At 41.0% G+C, this 24,331-nt stretch overlaps 1 protein-coding gene across 3 annotated transcripts in view; it reads right to left on the bottom strand.

Annotated features, from left to right (window-relative positions):
• The window catches only part of BRWD3 (bromodomain and WD repeat domain containing 3), a 50,284-nt gene that overhangs the window by 7,045 nt on the left and 18,908 nt on the right, over positions 1-24,331 (bottom strand). For 2 of the 3 annotated variants that reach the window (XM_041485367.1, XM_041485368.1), the window contains 31 exons: positions 23,712-23,812; positions 23,006-23,076; positions 22,067-22,167; positions 20,855-20,895; positions 19,332-19,436; positions 18,237-18,390; positions 17,681-17,815; positions 17,157-17,285; positions 16,531-16,756; positions 15,720-15,890; positions 13,974-14,157; positions 13,042-13,135; positions 12,284-12,433; positions 10,802-10,878; positions 10,004-10,181; positions 9,129-9,245; positions 8,253-8,360; positions 7,074-7,198; positions 6,794-6,876; positions 6,243-6,354; positions 5,781-5,842; positions 5,540-5,695; positions 4,725-4,845; positions 4,092-4,217; positions 3,927-4,008; positions 3,327-3,383; positions 2,845-2,985; positions 2,474-2,626; positions 1,472-1,635; positions 889-986; positions 279-437 (listed from right to left, as the gene is read on the bottom strand). In XM_041485367.1, coding sequence (XP_041341301.1) covers positions 279-437; positions 889-986; positions 1,472-1,635; positions 2,474-2,626; positions 2,845-2,985; positions 3,327-3,383; positions 3,927-4,008; positions 4,092-4,217; positions 4,725-4,845; positions 5,540-5,695; positions 5,781-5,842; positions 6,243-6,354; positions 6,794-6,876; positions 7,074-7,198; positions 8,253-8,360; positions 9,129-9,245; positions 10,004-10,181; positions 10,802-10,878; positions 12,284-12,433; positions 13,042-13,135; positions 13,974-14,157; positions 15,720-15,890; positions 16,531-16,756; positions 17,157-17,285; positions 17,681-17,815; positions 18,237-18,390; positions 19,332-19,436; positions 20,855-20,895; positions 22,067-22,167; positions 23,006-23,076; positions 23,712-23,812 — 3,781 coding nt within the window. The remainder of the gene's footprint in view (positions 1-278; positions 438-888; positions 987-1,471; positions 1,636-2,473; positions 2,627-2,844; positions 2,986-3,326; positions 3,384-3,926; positions 4,009-4,091; positions 4,218-4,724; positions 4,846-5,539; positions 5,696-5,780; positions 5,843-6,242; positions 6,355-6,793; positions 6,877-7,073; positions 7,199-8,252; positions 8,361-9,128; positions 9,246-10,003; positions 10,182-10,801; positions 10,879-12,283; positions 12,434-13,041; positions 13,136-13,973; positions 14,158-15,719; positions 15,891-16,530; positions 16,757-17,156; positions 17,286-17,680; positions 17,816-18,236; positions 18,391-19,331; positions 19,437-20,854; positions 20,896-22,066; positions 22,168-23,005; positions 23,077-23,711; positions 23,813-24,331) is intronic. The other variant, XR_005956650.1, reaches the window with a different exon arrangement.

The following is a 24,331-nucleotide window of genomic DNA, read 5'->3' as shown; positions in this document are numbered from 1 at the left end:
CTTTCTATAATTCCTGAAGGAATTGTAGGAGTTTAAGAGCAATCAAGTTTTCCATCTGGAAAGATTTTAAAGGACTTCACTAAAATGCACATGGAATCATCTGCGTTCCACAGCTCAGACAAGACACCAGAGAGTAAAGGAGCAAAGTAAATTCCATTTTTTGGTATGGTTTAGGAATATATACAATGCTACACTGAGGCAATAAACATCAGACAGAAGCAAGATCTTTCATCTCTAGTGAAACCAGTCAGTCAAAGCACAGAATTATTATTTCTCACCTTGTTTCACTGGTGTAGATTTGCTCCTGACTGGTCTGCTTTTCCCTGGGTCTATGGCATTTCCACTCCGGCTCTGTGCATTTGAGCCTGATGAAGATGGTTGACCCTCCAGCTCTTCACCAGTGGCTGAACCCAGAGGTTCTTCTGCTGTATCTGAAACTTCAGACAGGACACCACAAGGGGACAGGGTGATTTTTATGCTCTGTTTACAGTGCTGTGTCTGGGGAGGTTCTGTCAACAGCCCAAGTCAGGGTAATCTCACCAAGCTGCTCTGCAGCCATGGAAAAACAGATTCCTCCCGAGTGTAATCCCAAGCAGAATTAATTTAATTAATTATCCTTCACTGCTGTAGGAGAGAGGCCCACACACAGGAAGTCTGGGCTTTTGTCACTGGAATAATCCTTATCATGGCCAGACCCACGTTCCCAACGTGGATTCCCTGATCCTTCCCCAGAACTTCCCAACAGCCAAACTCAGCTAAAACAACCTACAGAGAACACATTTCAGGACCTTTCTCCTTCAACAGGTAGGTTTTGTATGTGTCTCATGAGGTCAAGACTCAACCTGCACAGACAAGCTGCTGTAAGAGAAAGGCTGGGTTTCTCCTCACCATGAGATGAGACTGAAGAGTTAGTCCTGGTCAGGGGCAGTGAGGTATTTTGGTTGGGTTTAGGTTGAATCTTCACTTGCTTCTGTTTCCCTTTTGGGCTGCAAACATAGAATACCCCAAAGAGAGTAATCTGTTATCACCAAAGACTGAAATACAACACTGATTTCTCCTGCAAAGTGATCTCTTTTTCCCAGGGGTGATAACACTACAAATACTTACACCACGGTGCTGTTTGCTAAAGGTATAGGAGTTTGCAGGGACAAGGTTTTATTCCCCCTTTTAAAACCAACACTTTACTTAGATAACATATCAGATGAAGGTAGGGAAGTGTTACACAACACTTTTTTCAACAGCTAGAAGGTAAAGAGACAGCTGATTTTTCACTTCCTCCAGAGGGAACACTTGTAACCACATCATCTTTCACGTACCAGAATTAGAAACTACAGACTGAGCATGATTTTATCTCCCAAAAGAGCACGCTCGTCAGGAGATGAGCAGCACTGCTGCTGGTTATTCCCAAAAGCACATCTAGCCCTGTGCTCTGGGATGGCACTGCCAGCCAGGCTCAGCATCCCTGCTTTACCTGGATGCTCTGCTGGTTGAGGGGGAACTGCTGCTGCTCCTCAGCCGTTTTCGGTACCGAGGCCTTTTCCTCTTCTGACATTGCATTGCTGACTTGTACTCAGAGATGATGTTTTTCATGTGATTCTCAAATAAGGCAGAGAGTCGAAGGGTCATGCTGTAAATCTGCAGTGAGGAAAAATGGTCAGGCTTATTAGAGTTGAGTAACTTGAAGATCAACCAAAAAATCATCACAGAGATGTCCAGACTTTGTAGCACAAAGCAAAAATTCACAGTGATGTTCCACTATGAAGCTCTTTGCAAGTAATTTCCTTCCATGGGCCATGTATACTCTTGCAAAATAAAGTGTTTTCTTAAAAGGACTTAGTAACAGTACAAAGTATTTCCAGAGTTGAAGGAAAATGGTTTTCTGGATTTCTGGATTACTGTCCCCTTTGTCAATCCCCATGAAGCACAGAAGCAGGCCTTAAGGTAACTTGAACACCAAGGGAAAAACAATTGGATTTCACGTCTCCTCACCTTTGTTTTGGCACTACATCCCTGGTGAACTGTCCTTACACCACCCTTACAGAGTTACAGAGAAGCAAGCCAAAATGTCCTCAGTCCTAATTTCTGTAAATCAGATGTCAAAATCTTTAAACCACTTTCTGTCCTCTTTCTAGTCCTTGCTTTTGTGTAGCCTCATCCACAGTATGTGCAGTTACCCAGCTGACAGCCTTGTTTACAGGGATAAATTATTGAAAAAATAAAAGCAACTGGTGACCAGTTTTCTGATACAAATACTGCAAGGAACAGCTGCAACAGTGACCATCATCCCAGATGAAAATGGATGTTAGAAGTCATCTGGGAGAGCAGAACAAAGCAAGTTTATAACCACAGAATTGGTGTATCCTGGTTATTTTTATTACACCAAGCAGTGCTTTTGCTCTTCAGACCTTATTTCATGTGTTTTACTCATGTAGGGTCTTTGTTAAAAAAACAGGCATTAAAATGTATTACTTACACGAGACTTTTTATTAGGAGTGTAAGCTTTAGAGTTGCAGAATATTAAACGAATATCTTTGTAGAATTCCAAGGGACTGGTGTAGTTTCCTGCTTCCAAGGTTTCTTTCACAGTGCTGAAGTCCATGGGAGTGTCTACAATATCTCGATAATCCTGTGAGAACACACAAGAGAAAAATCAAAGCTCTCAAATCCTACAGCAGTAACATCACCTCAGCGTTCATCCAGTGGCTCCAGTCATTAGTTTACTTTCAGAGCTGTTGCAGATAATTCCCTGAAACCATCAGCTCATAAAGGGAGAGGACAGAGCCATGCCCAGCATGGATGTTCTGCCAAAGGAGGAACAATTCTGGGTGTGGAAGCTGCACTTACAGGGTAAGAGAAGAGATCAACAGGCTGCCTGAAAGGCTCTGAGTCCTCTCGTTCATAAATCAGGTTTAAGAGCTGCTGGCACTGCTCCTTCCAAGCATCAGCACTGGCTTTCATGGGCTGCCTCTTCACCCTTCGTCTCACCTGCAGGGAAACAGGTATTGCAGATGGTATCAGAATATTCACATTGCTCCTCTGAAGTTTCTACTGATCTCTCAGCATTCTGCAATTAAAGCGTTACCCAATTAAAAACAGAAATCCAGGAAGATTAAAGCAGAGCTGATGGCACAGCAATATGCAAATTAGACAAATTAAACAAATTTGCCTTTTCTGGTCATATATAACACTCAAACCCACGAGAAGCTGCAATATTTCAGATCCAGCCTTGCTATATTTATCAGCTGCATCAAAATTTGACTGCTGGAGATATTTTCTTTAAAATCAAATTAAAAAAAAAAAATGACCACAGCAGAAATTTTACTCACTCGTCTTTTCCCAGAGGAAGTGCCGGGAGCATCTGAATCCACATCCACTTCTGCCACCTAAAGGCAAAGGGAATGATCACACACAGGCAGGTCTGGAAAACCCTCAGCTATGGAGAAAGGGTTAAAAAACAGCCAACAACAACCACAGGGCACTTGGCAACAGGAACTACAGCACATCTCAAACTGTACTGAAGGGGAGAAGGTGTCAGGAGAGGGAAGCAGCTCAAGGCAGTGATATCCACCCTGGATTCCACCTGACATTTCACTCCAGGGATCAACTGATGGGAAATGACACAGAATTACATAAGGAAATCAGCTCTGCTGCCTCGTTGACAATGGAGAGCTGTTGTCCTTCTGACTGACTAACAGCTCCACTTCCCAGCTCATTACTCATCCTTCCAGCAAAACATCATGTACTGAGAGAAGATTAAAGACAGGCAGTTCCAAGAAGCATTTTTACTTCAGGGAGCTTACTGTCTCAGGTGAGCCTGAACAGCCTCATCTCCAAAACTCAGTGCAATTACCCATAAAATAAAGACTCAACAAAAATCCAAATTTCTTTCATGTGCTGAATTGTAAAAAGGAAGGAAATTATCTTACCTCCTCTTCCTCATCAGTACTGCTCAGGTCTTCTGCTTTCACCTTGTTGTAGATTTCTAATATATCAGTACAGCTCTGATCTCTGCAGGACAATGACAAAAACCAAGGAACACAATGAAGGATCCCAGGAATCGGAGCTGTGGGGTCTGTGAGGTCCAAACTCACCCAATGAAGCGGAGCAGGACATCTGTCACAATTTTGGCTGCTTTGACTATGGGGCTGTCTGGCTCGTTGAAAGTCCTGGCATTGTGTTCAATGTATCTTACCTCCCACATCAGGGCAGAGATTCTCCTGAAAAATACATAAAATTTAAGGAATGGGATGGAGAACAAGGTGTATGTTATTTTTCTTCCACGTTCAGTAGGATTCTTCAGTAAAAAATGGAGTAGGGAATTCAGATCAAGCAGAAACAGGTTGTCCTCAGAGGGGAAAATAAGAGCAGGACATTATTTATTCCCAAATTAACTGGGAAAACTGAGATTTCCAGTTTCCAGCATCATTCAGTTCCCTTCTGGCAACTGCAACACAAGCAAAGCCCCTGCTCAAGGCAGCAGGGATGGAAACAAAGCAAACATGCTCTGCCTCCAACACAGAGCCAGGCTCAGGGTGTTCAACCAACACTCCAGATCCAGCTACAGCAGCTTTTGCCTTAACAACATGGCCAGCAGAATTTATTATTCAGGAAGACTCACTTTGCCCAAGGCCAATCTGATCTGCAGTTGCTGAAGGGACTTTAAACAGCATTCAGCTCCACATAATAATAAATGCAATAAATGTCAGCTACAAACCCAAACTCACCTATAAAACCTGTTTTCAAGCCTCCTCCTGATGGTGGTGAGGTCAGTTGGATAAGCAACAACAGTGCAATACATGGGATAGGCACTAAGGTCCACTGGAACAGCAAAGGGATTAGAAATGTCTGCAAGACAAAAGACCACAATCATTTAGATGCCTCCAAGAGATGTTACACCAAGATTCCTTTTAATGGTTTCTGGGGTTTCTTTCCAAGAATTCAGCAAAAGCAGCACAGATCTACAGCTGAGAATGTCATTACCCACAGGGCAGGGTTCCTCCTCTTGTACCATCTATTCCTGCTCTTGAAAAAGCACTTTTTGTTTAAGTATCACATCTGAGATTTGTGTGCCAGCAGCCAATCTGACTGAAAGCAACGAGGCATTTGCACTTACAACAGGAATACTACAACATGCAACACTGAGTAAGAATACAGACATGTCCTGGGTGGAAAGAGAGGCAGAATTTAAAGCACAGTGTTCTGTTAAATGGTTACAAACCAGTTGCAAGGAATTTGGAGGTGAGGGTATTTAGTGAGGATTTGCTGGTTGGTTTTGAGGGGTTTAATTATAATGTTTTGCTCTTTCACCTTTAGATATGACCCACTGGGAAGCTCACTGAAAGATATCAGGTGAAGCCCCAGAAAAAAAGGGAATTTAGCTTGGAAACTGAAATGTGCAATTTAAAAGGCTCTTTTCAGTAACTTAGTTGAGTACATTTCAAATACTCCACACCAAGTCCCAGCACTCCATCCCATCTACTCTTCAGTCCTGTGCCACCTCCTTGATATTGTTTTTGCTCTCTTTTCTCTCCAAACATACCAAGGGAAAGAAGCTGCTCAATCCCTCGGATCACTCGTTCACATTCTTCATCTCTGGAATGGGCCCCCCACTCTCCTTCCTGGGGCTTGTAGAGAAGAGCTGTCAGCTCCTCTGGGGTCACAGGAACTCCAGCACCGACCTCCTCCGGATAAGCAGCTGGAGAGGAACAATTCCAGAGGGTAAATGCAGGGCCCCAGAGCTGTTTGCTTTGTGCAGGGACAGGAATCCAACACACACTTACTTCCTTCTGGGATCGGTTCCATGTCCCATGGACTCATCCTCTCTCTTTCATTGTTGTCCCAGCTATTAAAAAATTCATTCAAATGCACAAGTTAGAGCTGAATATAAAGACACACCTTTTCTTTACCAAATTTGACCCAAAAGGTCACTCCAGTTAGGAATAAAACATTCAAACTCCCTTTTTTCCTCTTGTATCTCCTATACAGTCACTGCACTGCTGTTTATACCAGAATTGTTGCTTTAGGAACAAATTCAAAAATTAAATAAGTAAATATTCAAAATATTCTAAAATAAATAAATAGTAAGTAACAAATAAGAAGTACAATATGTGAAATTAAATAAGTAAATAAAATGTCTGGATATGTATTTAAATGGAAAAAGGGATTTTAATTCTTGAGGTTCTTGATTCTGTTTTTGAAGTTCTCTGAGTTGTGCAGGAGCCCCAGGACATGGAAATACTCACTGGACACTGTAGCACTGGAAGGAACTATCAGGATATTCTGCCTGGAAAGGCTGCTGACTCTCCACAGTCCCAAACCACCAGGCATCATCAATGATACTGCGAAATCGATCCCCTGGAAGGGCAAACATTGCATTCAGAAAAAGAGCATCATCAAGAATTGCTAAATATTTCCTTCTAGAAAATCAGCTCCCTCTTTTGTAAATGTCCAATTTCCATCCTTGCATTTTGTACCACAGGAGTTGAGCCCTTGCCCTCGGGGCAGGACTTGCCCATCTCTGGGAATTACCCACAGCTGCCTCTCACCTCAGTTCCCAACAGATCAGGAGATTCTCCTGTTATCACTGCCCTTGGAACAGTTTCTCCCATTTCCTTTTTTTTTTTTTTTTTTTTTTTGCTACAGGAAATGCAGCAAACATCAGATAAAAGTTTCCAATAATCTTGACAAAATCATGTGTGTATAGTCCTTTACATCAGGTAATAAAGACACTGCGTCCAATTAAACAGCTGCAGAAATAGTGCAAAACACATGGAATTAGGAAAAAAACCCTCACCTATTTGCCAGTTCCTTTCTTTGGCTTCATTATAAAACTGATGCAGCACAAGGAAATCAATAACATCTGGCATATCATGGTACCTTCAGGAAATGAGACCAAAAAAAGTTATTATTACCCAGAAATACAGTTCTAGATGATATTCTCAAATTCCATGCATTTGGGATAACCATTACTGCCATCATCATGCCTTGCACAGGAAATAAGAAAGGAGGAGGGGGGAGCTTCTACACTGCAAGGAAAGCTCTTGAAGAATGTCATCAGCATTCCAGTGACTTACTTTATGGAAAAGGATTCTCCTGTCATTTTGCCTGTGATTGGATCCAGGAATGCAAGCTTCAAGCAGCAGAGTGTGGGAGGCCCAACTTCATATTTAATTCCTACAGTCTTCACAAATTCTTGTTCCTAGTTAGCAAGAAGCATGGAACAGCATTATTTTACCTTGCCAACAACAAAAATATCCATTTTAAAGTGAAACATATTAATGAAACCCGAGTATGTTTCCACTCTACAGCACAGGTAATTTCACCCATTAATTTTTCTTTTCCAAATACGAAAATCAATCACTGTCACCTCAAAAAGAAAAATTAAGAAGCTCACTCCCTTGGCAGGTTTGTGAACAAGATTCCTACAAATTATTTAAGAAGGTTCTAAGGAACAGACCCAGTTTTAAACACACCAAAGATTCTCCCTGACCTACCCCAGGGTCCCCCACTCTTGCACAGGGGGGAAAAAAGGAAATTCTTCCTCTGCAAATGGCAATTCCACAATAGCCTTTATGTTCATGTCCTGTCAAAGCCCATCCTAAGTGAACAGCTATTTCCTTTTCCTCACAAACTGATGATGCCTTGGAAAATTACAGCTGGAATCACTGAATATCTGGGACTGGTACCTGGGTATTTTCCCAGTAAAGCAATTACTTTCATTAACAGAAGCACTGGCATGGTTAGGTGAATATGAGCACGTATATGTATACGGGCTCTTCTCTTGATATGAAATCTGAGGACAGCAGGAAAAAATAAGGCAACACTGTGGATTAAGGCTTGGCAACTCATCCAAAGCAAGATCCAGTGTTTAAGAGAACTCCTGCACACATTTAGGTGTTTACACTACAATTTCTTACCACAGCATTAAAACAAGAAACAGAACCCAAATGCTCAGGTCACTGTAGAGTGGTGAGAGAACCACAAGCAGCTCTGCAGTGCTGGGTTCTGAATGAATTCAGTGTTCAGGAAAAAATAATTTGTGTTGAAAGAGACCCCTGAGAATCAAGTCCAAAACCAGGAAGTGAACAGATGTAAAGACTTTGTGTTAATAAAAACTAACTTTAATATTTACAATTAAAACTTTGATATTAACATTATAAAGCAATCCTTTCTTTACATTTTTCATGCTGGTTTTTCATGTCAGTTTAACATTACAGAGACTTTCAGCTCTTTGAAGTATTTCTTGAACTTACCCTGAGTTCCATTTTGTTCCATGGTTGTTTTTGCATGTTAATACTGTAAATTTTGGCTTTCCTCACTGCCCTCACATAAGCTTCATGGCCTTGCCTAAAGTAGATGATCTTAAAAGAGAAAAAAAAGAGAGAAAATTAAGAGAGAAAAACAGAGCAAAAGAGAAAAGTAGAGAAAATTATTTTAATGACTGTGCTCTTCCTGTTCATAATACCAGGTCTTATCCCTTTGAGAACACATTGTACAATTATTTATTTCATCATACAACACTCTTCTTGTTAAAAATATTTATATCAGCCCCCAAATTGGCACCTTCTCTGTACTTTACAACTGAGATCATTAAGAAATGCGCAGGTGAAGATGCACAACTGATTTTTCCTGCTAATCCCAAGTTACCTGTACAGAAAAAGGGGCACAGGATTTGACTCTGTAAACAACAAAGTGCCTGGGAATTAACAAAGTTAACAAAACTCAGCCTGCCCTGAGCACAATTCCCTGCAAATACTGCTGGGCAGAAGAGTCCAAAGCAAGCAGAGCTGCTGATTCCCTGGGAATGTGGGAACTGCTGAGGGTGTCTGAGGTTGGAAATGGGGCTGTGTATTCTATTCCATCTGTTAGAGGTGGGGCAGTCACCTTCTGTATCAGGGCCTATTCTAACTCTCTCAGTGTTGTTTTGTATTACTGCATTGTTTATTCTATTTTATTTTCTTCCCTAGTAAAGAACTGTTATTTCTGCTCCCATATCTTTGCCTGAGAGCCACTTAATTCTAAAAATTCTAACAGCTCAGAGGGAGGGGGTTTACATTTTCCATTTCAGGGGAGGCTCCTGCCTTCCTTAGCAGACACGTGGCTTTTCACAGCAAGCCAGAGGGCAGTACCTCATCCCCCATCTGGGGCACGAAGGGCGAGCGGCGGGGAATGGTGTCCAGGATCCACTGCGGGGCCAGCCACTCCTCACTGGGCTCCCCTTCCAGGGACAGCAGCCCACTGGCTTTCTGAACACACACAGCAGGAGATCACATACGTAAGTTACATACAGAAGTTAAATACTCGCATTAATTTAGAATGCAATCAACACAATATTCAGAGTACAGTTAATTACTGTGGAAAACTCATCGTGCAGCAGTTACTGCAGGTAAGATACAAGGGAAAGCAAATTGTGGAGTGTTGTCCTTCCCAAAATCTCCACTAAATAGCAGAGAATAAGACAGGTTTGTTATAAATAATACTGAAAATCAAAACCTTCATAAATCATTAAAATGCCTTAAAATATTCATAAATCATTAAAATGATGGCAGGGGGGTGGGATAAGATGATCTTTAAGACCTCTCCAACTCAAGCCAGTCTGTGGTTCTATAATAAAGAAATAAATTATATTTTTAATGAATATTCTAAATGTCTTAAAAAGTACCAGGAAAAAGAAATCTCATCATGTCAATACAATACATATCCATTATAATTTTACAACAAAACCACCCTCTTGTAAACCTGACTATGGTGAAGAGCATAAATCTGAGAGTTAAAAAAATGGCATTTGAAATGAAGAACCACCTGTGGGAAACATGGAAGCCCAATAAAACAAACAATAAAATTCCTTGGTACCACTGGTAGCACAATTACTGTGATCTCTGTAATTCTTTTTTTTTTTTTTACTCTGTGCCCATTTATAAAATATTTTACTTCAAAAACAACCACTCAAACCTAAATTTATATTCATAAAGTACAAAAGACACTTAGAATTATGCTTGCTGACCTTCTTCCTTGGCTGTTTCAGTTTCCTTCGCTTTGGCTCCAGCCCTTTTGTTCCCTTCATATTTTCATCTTCAGAACTACTACAGATTTTCCGAGCTGCCTGCCTGGTTTGTCTCTTTGGAGGCTGCAGATTAATCCCAGCATCTGCTGTCCAGTCTGAATATTCACTTGATGAATCACTGTAGATAATAAAAAAGTTGTAAGAAAGAGAACAGAAAACTTCAGTTTCCCCACAGTGGATTGAAAAGTCCAAACATTCAACCTGCTCTCCTGGCTCTGCTCAGGATTAGCACAGAATTTTGTTATCATGTGAATTTAAAGAAAAACAAATGCTCTCTGATTTGTGATTTCAGTAAATTCTTTTATCAATTTGAAACTCACAGTAAAACTACATCTATGGTTGATATCAATTCTCATTATCTCACTGATTCACAGACTGACTTCATAAGAACTGGCAGCAAAAAATGCATGGAACATTTAAAGAACTAGAGCACTTCTCTAAAAATCCAGCTCTGATTTCTTCAATGCCAAATAATAAAAGTACAGGATTTATATGGCAAACTGGCACTGATTTTTTCAAGTAGCTCTTAATTAAAGGCAATATCTTCTTATATAAGGTTTTTTAGAACTGTTTTTGACTTAAAAAAAAAAGAACAAAAAAAATCACAATATGAAATGTTTCATGACTAAGTGATTAAAAATCAATCTTCAAAATGAAGTCTGAGTATCTCAGTATCAGCTGTCCTACTTAAATCCCATAATAAACCAGTGATCCCAACTCAGAGCCCAGTGGAGGTACCTGGAACTGCTTTCACTCTGCCAGGCTGCCACAGGATCATCCATGGATGCATCACTTGTGCCAACAGTCTCATCCTCCTGTAGTGAAAACAAGAGGATTCACTCTGGGGCCAAGGGTAAAATGTATAATTTTTGTTTGCAAGCAAGTTGTGTCATCTGAGGAAAGCTTTCCATTGAAGGGCTGGTTCAGCTTTAAAGAAATAAATCCACAATTTCTTCCTATAACTTAATTAATACTACATCCTTATATAGCTTATATTTTAGTGCCCAGGGCCCAGATTTTTGAGCTGTTCTCCATTTTCACTGCATTTACAAAGCAGCAATGTTCACTCTCTTCCTTAAGGAGAACAAGTTATATTTATCTGGTATATTTTAGGTTCTTCCCTTGCCAAAATCAATGATTAATACCAATACTCAATCTCTTTCAACAGCAGTCTACAGATGTAGATGAAATCAAAGCACTGCAAAATGAAATCAAAGTCCTGACCCAGAATCCATGTGCTGCATGAAATCCTAAAATAGCAAGTGGTTTAACACAACCCAGTTAAATTTACTTGAAAATGTTTCAGGTTTCCAAAAATACAGGAGCTGTTTTAAGCTACTTTTCAACACTGTCCTGGCATTTAGGTAAATGATCCTTCACTCTCCAAGACCAACATGCCACAGGAACACCACAAATCCCAGGGACTCAATGACCTGAGTGTTTCTTCCCACGTGGAGAATCACAGAATATCCTGAGCTGGAAGGGACCCACAAGGATCGGAGCTCAGCTCCTTGCCCTGCCCAACAATCCCACCCTGTGCATCCCTGGCAGGGCTGTCCAAACCCTCCTGGAGCTCTGGGAGCCCCGGGGCTGAGCCCATTCCCTGGGAGCCTGGGCAGTGCCCAGCACCCTCTGGGGGAAGGACTTTTCCCTGATCTCCAGCCTGACACTGCCCCAGCACAGCTCCAGCTGTTCTCCCTGGGTCCTGTCACTGTCACAACCTCTGGATTCTCAAGACTGCTCAAAAAATCAAGAGAGGCTCTGTGATAGCATCAGCAGCAATTCGAGGATTCTTGGATGAATTCTCTCAGGCCCCATTGATTTGTAGGAATCTAGCTGGAGCAGCAGGCCCCACACAAGTTCAGGGCTGACTGGGAGCTGATTATTGTCAGTCATGGCCCTCCAGCTCAAAGCACCGGGACCCCCTTGCTCCATCATCCATGTTGAAGATGGAGACAAAGAATGTGTCAAATCCCTCTGCCCTGTCCCTGTTTGTGAGGTGACCATTCCCATCCTGGAACATGCCAATGTTATTTTTACACCACCTTTTGCCACAAATACATTTGAAAAACCTCTTTTTACTGCCCCCACCCCAGTCCTGGCAGCTCCAGCTCAAACTGAGCTTCGGCTGCACAAACTTCCTCCCTCCAGCAGACACGTGGAACCTCAACACGGATTTGGGAAGGGGGAAGCTGCTGGAGGTAGCTGGGAGGCTCAGACCTCAGAGGAGCTGTCGGACTCGTGGTGTGCACAGGGGTTCTGGCTGGCTCCCTGCTGGCTGTGCTCGATGGTGGAGCGTGTCTGGTACGCGTGCTGCCGCTTCCGCTGGTTCCTGCGCAGCGCGCGGCCGCCGCCCGCCTGGAACTCGCTCTGCCAGGGGGACAGGAGCACAAACAGGGACACATCAGGGACTCACTCACGGCTTACACACTAAAAAGGTGCCTGGTTACAGTGGCTGAGCGTTGCACCCCAGTTACAACTGAGCAGTAAGAAATCGTTGTAGAATTAGACAGTATCTCTGACACATTGTGGATGCTTTAGATGTGGATTCTTGGTTCAACAGAAATTCTACTTTATAAAGTAGCAGTCTTTGGAAAGGAAATGATTGAAAATACCATTCCTTTCTATAAAATTCCTGCAGTCTCTGCATAAGATAAATCTAGCCCTCGTAAAAGTTTGGCACCTCTGCTTTCCACAAGTCAAACTGAAAACCCACCATGGCTCTGCGATTTTCCTTTCCCAGCATCTTCCCACCACTGAAACCTCAAGGATAGAGATTTACCACTATTTGGATATGACAGACAGCCAAAGCACAGTTACAGAAGGAAGAAGACAGTGAGCCAGAGAAACAATTAGGACTATTGATCTTCTAAATAATTCAATAAAATTGGTTTGGGGTTTTTGTCCGTCTTATTTTTGTTGCTCAGTGCTCAGAACTGCTTCCCACCCAGGCTGTCTCTTCCAGGGCACTAACTCACCCGTTGTAAGGTGTGGGATGGCTTTCTCTTCTTGTCAGCAGTGTATAAACTGATTTCTATTTCACCTTTGGCAGCTCGACATTCTTCCTGGACCCTAATTATACATAAGAAACACACATTATATTCATTAAATCATCATGGAACTCAACAGCCTCCTTAATATAGACACTAGAAGACTTGTGCTGCTCTAAGAAATCTCCCTAGCAGCATCCATCCATTCACCCCTGGAATCACAAGTTAAAGAAATAAATTTGTTAGCTGAGCAGCCATAATTATTTTCAAATGTATTAAAATTATTTTCAAGTCTTTTTTAAATAAAGTTTGAGGGAAATGTGGTATTTGGAGTACTGAAGAAAGACTGAATTGTGAAAAGAAGGAATCACCATTCTCAGTTCCATTCTGATCCCAATATCCCAAACAACCCAACCAACCAAGCCCCAAAGCTGAAAGCTCATTCCAGGAGTATGGTTGGTCCGACGGGGGCTCCTGGGACGAGTGAAGAGATCTGAATCTTGACTGCATGTTTCAGAAGGCTGATTTACTATATTATGATATATATTATATTAAAATTATATACTAAAACTATACTAAAAAGAATAGAGAGAAAAGATCCATCAGAAGGCTAGAAAGGACAGGAGAGGAATGAATAACAAAAGCTCATGACTCTCAGAGAGCCCGAGCCAGCTGAGTGTGATTGGCCATTAATTAGAAACAACCAACATGCACCAATCACAGATGCACCTGTTGCATTCCACAGCAGCAGATAAGTCAATTGTTTACATTTTTTTTCTGAGACTTCTCAGCTAGAATAGGAGAAAAATCCTAGCAAAGAGGATTGCATATTTTATGAAAAACATCATGGCTACACCAGGAGTATGAAAGAATCGTTCCACATAACACAACTGAACCTCTCATCCCACTGAGCCTCTTACTTGCTGATGCCTGGAGGGAGCTCGTTGACCACCACCCTCCTGCTCCAGGCCATGAGGTCCCTCTCGGTGGCCATCTGGCTGCGGGGCGCGTTGTGGTGCATCTGCCGCACGCCCTCGATCTGCCCGCTGCGCCGCAGCCCCACGTTGGGCGGGGAGGCCACGTCCAAGCCCGGGCTGCGGAGAGCTGGGAGAGGGAAAGAGAGAGCTTCTTCACTTCCATGGATCACCAATAATGTCGTGGAGTCACAGGATGGTTGGGTGAGGAGGGATCTTAGAGATCAGAGTGCCAGCCTCTGCCATGACACCTTCCACTAGCCCAGTCCAACTCCAAACCCTGCTCCAAACCCTGTCCAGCCTGGCCTTGGACACTTCCAGGGACCCAGGGGCAGCCACAGTTTCTCTGGGCCTCCCCACCCTCACAGGCAACAATTCCTTCCCCGGTGTCCCATCCACAATTTATACCTTAAGGACAGCACAAAGATTAATGAACAAAGGTTGATAATAATGGAATCACTGCCATCGTTGTCCTTACTTTTCCTTCACAATTCCCACAGGCTTAATACTGTTTATCAAATCAAAAAAATACTGTTTATCAAATGATAATATTGCACTTACGGCTGTGCAAAGCTATATAAAAATATCTGGCTGTTTAAATACTTTAAACATACTCCAGTTACTCAAATGGGCAGTTCATGTGGGCAATGTCACTGATCATTGTAAGCTCTAGAAGGGAACTGCTTTGATTTCCACACTACCCACATCTGGAAACTCCTTTACACAACTACAGGGACAAACAAATAAAACTGGGAACTGGGGCTGTACAACACATCAACAGATCCTAAGCAGCAGAAAAGATTTTGTGTGAGCTGAAGCTGCCTTTTAGGCAACCTTTTTGAAATATCAACTTAGATCAAAGCAAAAATGCATTTTCATATTTTTCCCTGATATTTTTCTTACTCCTTCTTGGATTGAAACACAAGCAATTCCACATCCAAACCCTAATGAGCTTTGCCAGGAAATCTACTTCAAACACATGTAATCAGTCACTTAACCTAGAAGTGATTTATTAGCAGCTGTGAATTCTCCCAAGGCTCAGGCTGACTTGCAGCACAGTCCTGGGCATCTGCTCCCTCCCATCAGCTGCACTCACTCAGCTGCTCACATCTGATTGAGTGTGGTTTCAATTTTTAATCACTTTGTGTATTAAAAATAAAATCACAGTAGCAGAACACTTACCAGGAGAATAATCTCAAGCTTTCTAAGGAAACACTAAGACAGAGCAACATGTTTATTTTATTAGCACTGATGCTCAGCCTTGTGCTGCAGCAGGAAACCATTAGTCTGTCACAACACTGTATTCCACTGACAGCCCCTAATTATATGCTTTCATTTTGGCATTTTGCAGTTATGAAGTTTCATCTCTGCACTGATATTAAGACAATACAGTGAACTTCATGCTTATTTTCCAGGAAACTGGTTTATAGCAGGAATAATTCCAGTCTAATAACTCCAAACAATCAGATAGAGCCCAGTTAGACCATTGAGTGCCCTCAGCTGCCCCTTACATTTATAATTCCCCTGTTGGAATCCACAGAACATCCCAGTGCTCCACAGGGGTTAACAAGGTGTACAAAAAGAGGAGAGAAAAGCTTCTTCAAAGACAATGTGTCAGAACTGACATTAACAGTTTGATCAGTCCTTCCTGTGATAAGGAAGGAACTGATGCAGATAAGGCTGGACACTGACCTCCATTAACAGAGTGGGATCTGTTGAGTGGAGGGTTTGGAGGAGTTTCTCCTTCATTAATCAGTCTCAGATCTTGTTCCCTCTGGAGCTCTCTGATCATTCCATCAAGGATACTCTCATCCTGGTCATTGGTTTGCTGCCCGATGACTTGTTCAACCACCTCACCATCACCTTGACAAGAACAAAGCCACAAATGCTGATAAAATGATGGATTTCTGTAGTAGCAAACAGCATAGAAATAATCCCATTTAAAACTCTGCACCACTTTCTGTCTGCTCTGCAAAACATCTGATCACCAGCTGGCTTTCTGCTCTCATGTAATAAATGGAGGCAAAGTTTAGAAGAGAAGTTACAATAAAATCCTAAAACTCCAGACCACATGTAGAACATAAACACAAACCATGAGAAACGGCAGAAAGAAATAATGCTGCAGTAGGTAAGAATGGAAGGTCTTTTCTGGGGATCAGCATTTTGCTGAAGTTAGTGTCTACAAGAAAAAAGAACTCTTTTAAGAAACAAAAGGTGGCTTTCCATGTCTTCCTCACCTTCCTGCTTGCTTTCTGACATCCACTGTTACAGAGGTTAACAGACAATGCTTTAAACATCTGCATATACCTGGGAAAAATCTAGAGATTTTGGAATACTCTTGCCTCTAGTCAATTTGATTCCACACATAACCCCACCCCATCCCCTCTTCTACCTGTATATTGAATTTAAACCATTAATTTAAACATCCTCACAGCACCATCCTAGGAGCTGGTGCTCAATACTGTGCCACATTTGTATTATTCATGATCTTCAGACAGAGTACCATTAGCCACATATCCCAGCTGAGGAATAAGCTGTTCATCCTTGCAATTTTCCCTCCCTGGCACCAGCCGCTGGAATCTCGTGGGATGAGGATTTCCATCAACATCCACCAGGAATGGAGGAGGCATAAGGTGTGGAGCCTGTTGAGTCTGCTCATCCAGCACATAATTATTGGCATCCCGGATCAGGGGCCGGTAATCCGTGTGGAAGAACATCTGATCAGGAATCTGAGGGAAAAGCAATTCAGGAAATAAATCAATGGCCATTTGCAGCTGTCTTGCTGCTCTGGAATGGCTCCCATAAACCACAACTCCTACACTTGGGATCAGCACAAGGAATGTTATGACAGAGAACAGATTCCTACCACAAATGTGGTTTATTACCAAGGCCTGATGCAGAAATTCAACAGTAAAATAGGCCAAGAGAGGTGGACAGAGAAGTTAATGCTTTTCTCCTCTATCTATAGAGTCTCTTGTCTAAATCTTTTTGATTTAGATAAACAGCAACTGCTCCGTGACCTAATTATTATTTTGTCTGGGGCAGGTTGAGGGAATAAATTGTAACACAAATACTTCTAAGACAAAATCAGGTCAAGACAGGGAAGAGTTTAAAATTCATTCAACCCACCTTTTCATAATATTTATTGCATCCAAAACCAAATAGTAGCAGATGTCCATGAGAGTCTGTGCAGGCAAAATGCTGCCCATCTGGTGAGAACTTGCAATCAAAAACAGCTCCATGGCCTTGGCCCTCAATCTGTACCAAGCACAGAGAATTCCTTTCACAACCAGACACTCTACATAAGAGCATTTTCACAAACATTTCCCCGTGCTCCAACACGTACTGAATCCTCATTCTGTGACATCTCATCTTGCTCAAGACTGATTTACACTTTTATTTATTTATTTATTAAACTGAATAACAAGTAAAACTTCACATTTTCTCTCTGTCCTGAAATTTCAGCGCAACTTTTAACGTATGTTCTGGAATAACCACCTGGAAGTCTACATTTTCTGTTAATGGCAGACATAAGGCAAGATCACCAAAGGTCTCAGAGCTGTACTGGCTCTGGAGGTATTTAATGAAATCTGCTTTTGTCTCAAGACCAGTTTTGTGAAAAAAGAAAAAACGAAACCTTCTGTGATCCTTACCATGTTAAAGTAATTGCGAATTTTTGTTCCTTTGTCTATATCCCAAACAAAAATATTCCCATCGTGTCCCGCCGAAAGCACAATCCTTTGGTCAAAGGGATGAGCCTCCAGAACAAAAACTTCATCATCATGACCCTGCAACGACACCAGGGGGGAAAAAAGAAGTTTTATTTCTCCATGTGGTATCTCCTGATGTGCTGGGAGTCACTGAGAGGACATCCCAGATCAGGGAATCACCCAGGACACCTCAGTTTACTGGAACTGTGCTTGGTCACCATTCCTGCCACAGGCCTGGCAGTGTCACTGCTCAGCACTGCTGAGATGGGGAGGGACGGGGAGGAAGAAGACATCAGGGAACAAATGGAGCCTCCAAAGGGTTCCCAGCAATCACCAGGATCCTGCACATCAGCTCCTGCCCCCATGGTGCACCCTCCTCCCAGCAGGCAGGGGACAGCTGGATATTTCAACACCAAACCCTTGTCATGGGAATGACAAATCAAATCAATCTCAGAGTGAACTACATCCACTTGGGACTCCCCCCTGGAACTGTACTCACAGATAAGCTATGGAGAAGCTGCCCTGTGGACGAGTTCCACACTTTGAGGAGGAAATTGTTGACTGCAGTGATGACGGTGGCATCGTATCGATCCCAAGCCACCATGGTAACCTTCAGCTTGGTGACCTTGTCCTCTCCAGATGCCACATTGTTTCTAAGGAAATCAGCAATTTAAAAAGGAATAAATCAGTAACTACATATGGAAACACTTAGGAGAGCTAATTCAGTATGAAATTTGGGGGAGGATGGATCACAGGCACCTCTGTGACTCTGGCTAAGGCAGGAGAATGAAGGATGGTTCTGCAGTGGTAAAAACCGAATACAGGAAAATTCAGTGCCACCGAGATTTATAGAGCTCTATTTCCTTAAAAAGGACATTTTCTCCTCTGTTCCTAAGCCATCATCCTTCCCTACCCCAATTTTTCCTTTCAGCTCTATTAGGCTTTTTTCTACAAGGCATTTTTCTTATCAGTCATCAATATCAGTAAACTCCACAATGAGCAGGAACCTGCAAAATAAATCCAACCCACACTTCTGACTGCAAACACTGCAAATGCAACCACTGAAATATGGAGAATTCTGCAAAGCAAGTGCCTAATGGATTTCTCCATTTCTGCTCTTTGTTGTTGTGAATATTCAATTACAATTCAATTACAAGGCACTTAAAGAAGTCACTTGAGGATCTCAAAAAGAAAAACTCAAGACCCTAATTGAACCTGAGAATCAAACACTAATTTCACCTCTTATTTGGAAACCTAAGGTAGAAGTACAATGTTAAGAACCATGTTGGATATCTATTAGCAAATAATGACTGGGGCTCTAGCAAAACCTCCTTCTGTGAGATAAATCATGTGACATTTTTATTTCACGTGTAAAATACTAAATATTCCTCAACCATTAGGATAGGGAAGTACCAACAGATTATTATTTATTTGGGGGTGAATTAACTGTGCAAGTTGACAAAGCCACCACATTTTCAATAAATGCACGGAAATAAATTCAAAATGGAAGCAAATAACCAGTTTTCAATATAATGGAGGATTTAGCTTGCAGGTAAATGTGCCCATCAGGTGTGTTCTGCTTGCTCTGCTTTACCCTGTCATTTTCGTAGCCATATCCAGGACCAGACTCTTCCAGTCATGCTGATGGTAGTGCCAGATTCTTGCTGTTCCATCCCTGCTTCCACTGACAAACCTTAAGCTGTGGGGTAAAAGGAAAAAAAAAAAAAAAAGGCATGAAATTCTGAATAAAGATGGTATCATCCCCACATGGACACCAATAAATTCTATATATACACTTGGAAGTGTGTACTTGTGCATCTCTACTTCTCTCACTCATGAGGTTACAATTTTCCTATCAGATACTGGAGGGTACAAGAGAGTTTCTAGCCCACAACATTAATTACATTTGGCTCCAGCAGCAGATGGCCTTGGAATGACTTCAATGTCGTAATTCATACGAGCTGCACATTCCCTTTTTAATGACATCAGCAAATCCCTGGAGCAGCTCAGAGTGGCAGCAAAGAAAGGGAAAGGGAGAGCCAGGAGTCTGGCATAAATTATAATGCATTAACTTAGGGACAGGGTGAAGACAGGCAAGGGAAAGGGCCAAATGGAGCACAGGGAGGTTGTCCTGCCTGTGGAGCTGAACAGGAATATTTTAATTTTTAAACCCCTCCTTATTAAAAAATTTCAAGTATGCAGCAAATATATTTAACCACATCATAATGCTTTGGCCATCCATGTCACAGAAATATTTTTTGTCGAGAAACTGGGAAAAAAGCACCTCAAATAATACATTTTGGAAGTATATTCCATTTACATACAAAACTACACTTAAAAGACAAATCTATTAAATTTTATGAAGTAATTGTTTCATCTTTTCAGTTTCCCTGGTCTGATTTTTTTCACTGTGATGAGAAGGAGTTTGAAAATGCTTGTGACATATTAATTTTCTTCTTAATTTTACTTCTTTAGATTAAAATAAAAAGGAAGGTACCCCATTTCCATTCAAAGCATTGTTACAGAATTTAATTTTCAGTGAGTCTGTGACCTCCTTCCCTCTCACATGGCTTGGAAGGAACTGGTGGTACAATTATCCCAGCACATTCCCACATAATTCCACATGACAAAGCTCTCCAAGTACAGGTGCACAACTACAGCTGGGCTTGGAAGGCTCATCCCTTAAAGGCACACCCCTTAAACCTCCTTTATTATTCCAAAATAAGGAACAGGAGCAAAAGCTGAGATAAAAACATCTATATTTACAAACTTTTGCTTTAGACCACATTGATTACAATGCTCTTCCTCCACAGGCAACCCCTCTGGGGGCTACCTGGGATGGTTCTTACAAAGAAAGGTTCTAAAATTTGGATTCCAATTTGCTGTTTGAAATAAAAAACAAATTAAAAGCACAGTTACAGAACATTTTTGTTGTTACAGCAGAGGACAACGAGTTCAAGCTTGTGGACATGACACACATCTTGCAACACACTGCAATAATTTGTCCAAGATTAAGCCAAGCCCACGGGCAAATCTTCCTATTGTGCCAAATTTTCCACTAAATGTTGTTTGGAAAATTAACTATCATCATTGTCAGGTCCAAAACCCAGCACTCACCTGTCACCGTTGTTACAGAACTGCACTGCAACCACTTTGTCCTAAACAGGAGAGAGGAGAACAACACATGTGAAAAACTCAGCCTAAAAGATCTCCTAAAATCAGATCAGCCTAAAATCTCTATGAGATTTTTACTTAGCAAATAAAAAAAAAAAGTCCAAAAATTCAAGTACAGGAAAGTTGTATTTGAAGTTAAAATTCACCAGACAAATTCTGTTAAACACTGAAATAGGAAACTTCAGAGAGGTGATGGTTTCCTGCAATTTATACACCTAACATGAAAGTATCAAAACATTTAAACCAGAAAAATGCACACCTTGGCTTTATTAACACTCACAGATCATTGAGTAACAAATGTTATGTTTTAGACATAGTTTTGCCCTTTTTTTAATTTGCCCAATACTTGTGCTGGCTCCATGATTTGCTGTCCTTACTGCCACTGATGTCTCTATCTCCTGCTAACTGGGATTTGTTTTAGGGGGGGCTGACAGCTGTCTGCAGGATTAAGAGTGGATTTAAAGAAATTAAAGGAATTACATCTTCTTCCAAACCTGTTCAATACACAAAACATCCTTCTCTTTTGTGAACAAAATACTTGTTAGATGAGTTGGCTTGGAGACTCCAATGTGAGAGCCACAACTCCCACTGAAGTTCAGGGAATCAATTTAGACCTTGGGCTTTATCCATAAAATGTTCCTGAGATGGTAAATTTGTAGCTGGAATTTTTATGGGAACCCTCCTGCATTATCTGAAAAAAATATGCTTTTAAGCTTTATTTTCTAAATGAAGTTAGCATTGTGATCCAAATTTTGACAGCACAGTCCAAAATCTGAATTACTTTGTCTTATGTGGATTTAACTAAACATTCAACAGCAAGTTTAATAGGAAAAAATGACATTGTGCATTAAAACTATTTTAATTCCTCATTCCAACACAGAATTTTTTCAAGAATAAGGGAAAATCAACTGGTCCCTCAGTTTTCTGGGGAATGAAACACATAAAGCCAACTTTGCACAAACCTCTTGCCTCAGAAGGATTTAAAAATAAACATCCCACAAATTTCCAAGCATTTAAATACCACAAGGTTGAAAGCCAAACACATTCTAGACAGTAAATAAATTAAAAAAAAAGTAGGATGTACAGAAATCAAGTTCCTGAAATGAGGAAAACGGAGGAGGGAAAAAGAGATTTTCTTCTGGATTTGCCTCTTACCGTGTGAGATTCCAGCTCAGCCATTTTCTCTGGAGATTCTGAGCCCAAATAATAAATTCTTATCACATGGTCAGTACTCCCTGTTGCAATGAACATGCCACCTAAAACAGAGAATTCTCTGTGAGGAGTCATCCAAGGAACTTATTTTAACTTCATTTATTTTAATTTGCTGCTTCCTTGTCAAAGCAGCAAACTAGTTTTAAACAGAAAATTTCTATGTAAAACGTAAATGTCAAATAAAATATTTAAATGCAGTTTCAGTATCTGCTTGACATACATCAAAGAAATTATTACTGAGTTGGGATGCAGTGATTGAGCTATTTATTGTAATTTCTTTACAATATTGCTCAAAAAAGGCACTATTGTGTGGTTTACTGCATTGAAATGGATTTAGTTAATTCAGGATTTCTGGCTTTAAAAAAGGAACCTGGCTCTACAAAAGTTCTTACTTTCAAAAAGCAGATTTAGTGAGTAATTACATCATTTTCTTTGTAAAAATCAGTATTTTTGCTCATTCAAAGCTGCAAAAGAGGTCTGTTAAGCTGAGATTTTCCAATACATCGAATTGAGCCTCTTAGAATTCAGCTAAATTTGGAAGACTAGCAAAAAGGTTATCTTTGACAGAGGATTTTCACAACTTTTCACTCAAAAACTTTACAAGGTAAAGTCTTAAAAGGATGTTACAGAGAAATATCTCTGATGTGCAAAACAAGAGACTGAAAGCCTTGGAAGTGGTCAAGATATTTTAGCTTTAATTATAGGAAAAAAGAGAAAGAGCAGCTTGAGGCAGACACTTTGCAGGGAAGATTGCCAATAATCACAATTTGTCAGGAATAAAATTAACTGGAAAAGGGTTTAACACTATTTGTATTTAAAGAGAAGGAACAGAACTGGCACCAAAGCCCCAGATTCATGGAACAGCTGATGCTGGACACGTACCAGAACTGAAAGATGAACAGGAGATCTGAACACCAGGCCTGGACCTCTCTGCAAACTTCACAGGACGATCCCTACATGCAGAACACAGTATTTTTATTTTTCCTTCTTTATTCAACACAGCTCCCTACAGCTCAGCAGGTGGAGGTCAAGCTCAACTTCAGTCTCTTAATTTTATAATTCTCACCTAAGTTTGCTGGAATTTATTTTTAATTTCAGGAATTTCCTTCCTTAGTTTAATAAGAAAACAGTAATTCTCTAAACTGAGAAGATTATTGAACTGATTTATCATTATCCTCACCAATTCAAATCTATTTAAAAGAGACCCTGCCAAACCATTATTCCAATAGCATTTCCTCCTGATTAAATATGGGTTTGATGACATCTACATATGTACATTCTTCTGATTAAAAGCAAATTAATTCTTCTGCCTGTACATTTTGGACAGGGATTTAATCCTGAATGCAAAAGCTGGAATTTCTTCCACAACTTTGGCTTGCAAAGCACAAACCTCAGAAATAACAACCCCAATCTCTGCCTCCCTTTGGGTTCCAACACCACAGAATCCCAAAGTGCTCCTGCCCCACACACCAGCTTATTGAGCAAGAAAACACCCTTATTTCATTATCTCAGCATTCTTCTCCATGCCAAAATTAAAAATAAATTCCTCCTTGAGTTAAAATAATTGTAATTATCTCAAGAGTCTCACTTGAATTTCATGGTGCTCGCATGCCACTGCCAGAAACAGATTGTTCCGTCGGCACCAGTGGAAGTGAGGTATCGAGTTGTTCCTTTCCTTGCTGGAGAGAACTAAAAATAAAAGTTGTAACAATTAAACCAGCTCCTATTTTCTCTTCTTTCATGCTGGAAACTTTTTGACAAGAATGTTTTTCACTAATGCATTAGTTTCTCCCCAGGAGTATAGAGAGCAAGGGTAAGCACAGAACCTGAACTTCCATAAAAACAAAGCTGAGGAAATGGAAAACACCTACATTTTGGTTAGGAATTCTTTGTTTTTACCACACAAAGGAAATTGGAGAAATGAAACGAGCCCAGGCTCTGTAAATGGAGCAAAACCAGTTCTTCCCAGGACAGAACTGGATCAAACATGGCACATACAACTATTCCTGCATCCAAGCCCAACGAAGAACAGCTGCACAGCAGGATCCCCTCTCCTCTGTCTTCCTAAACCTCTCTAAGGAGTGGGAAAGCTTTTTATTCTTGATTTCATAACTGCAGCAATACCTTTAATCCTCAGGCTACCTGGTAACTTGATAAATAAATCCAGCACTGCTTCCTCAAAAAGCAGTGACTGATTATATTTTAAAT

Source organism: Pyrgilauda ruficollis, unplaced genomic scaffold (genome assembly GCF_017590135.1).
Source record: "Pyrgilauda ruficollis isolate IOZ18807 unplaced genomic scaffold, ASM1759013v1 scaffold7, whole genome shotgun sequence".
Taxonomy (NCBI): domain Eukaryota; kingdom Metazoa; phylum Chordata; class Aves; order Passeriformes; family Passeridae; genus Pyrgilauda; species Pyrgilauda ruficollis.
This window is presented reverse-complemented; position numbering and strand designations above follow the sequence as displayed.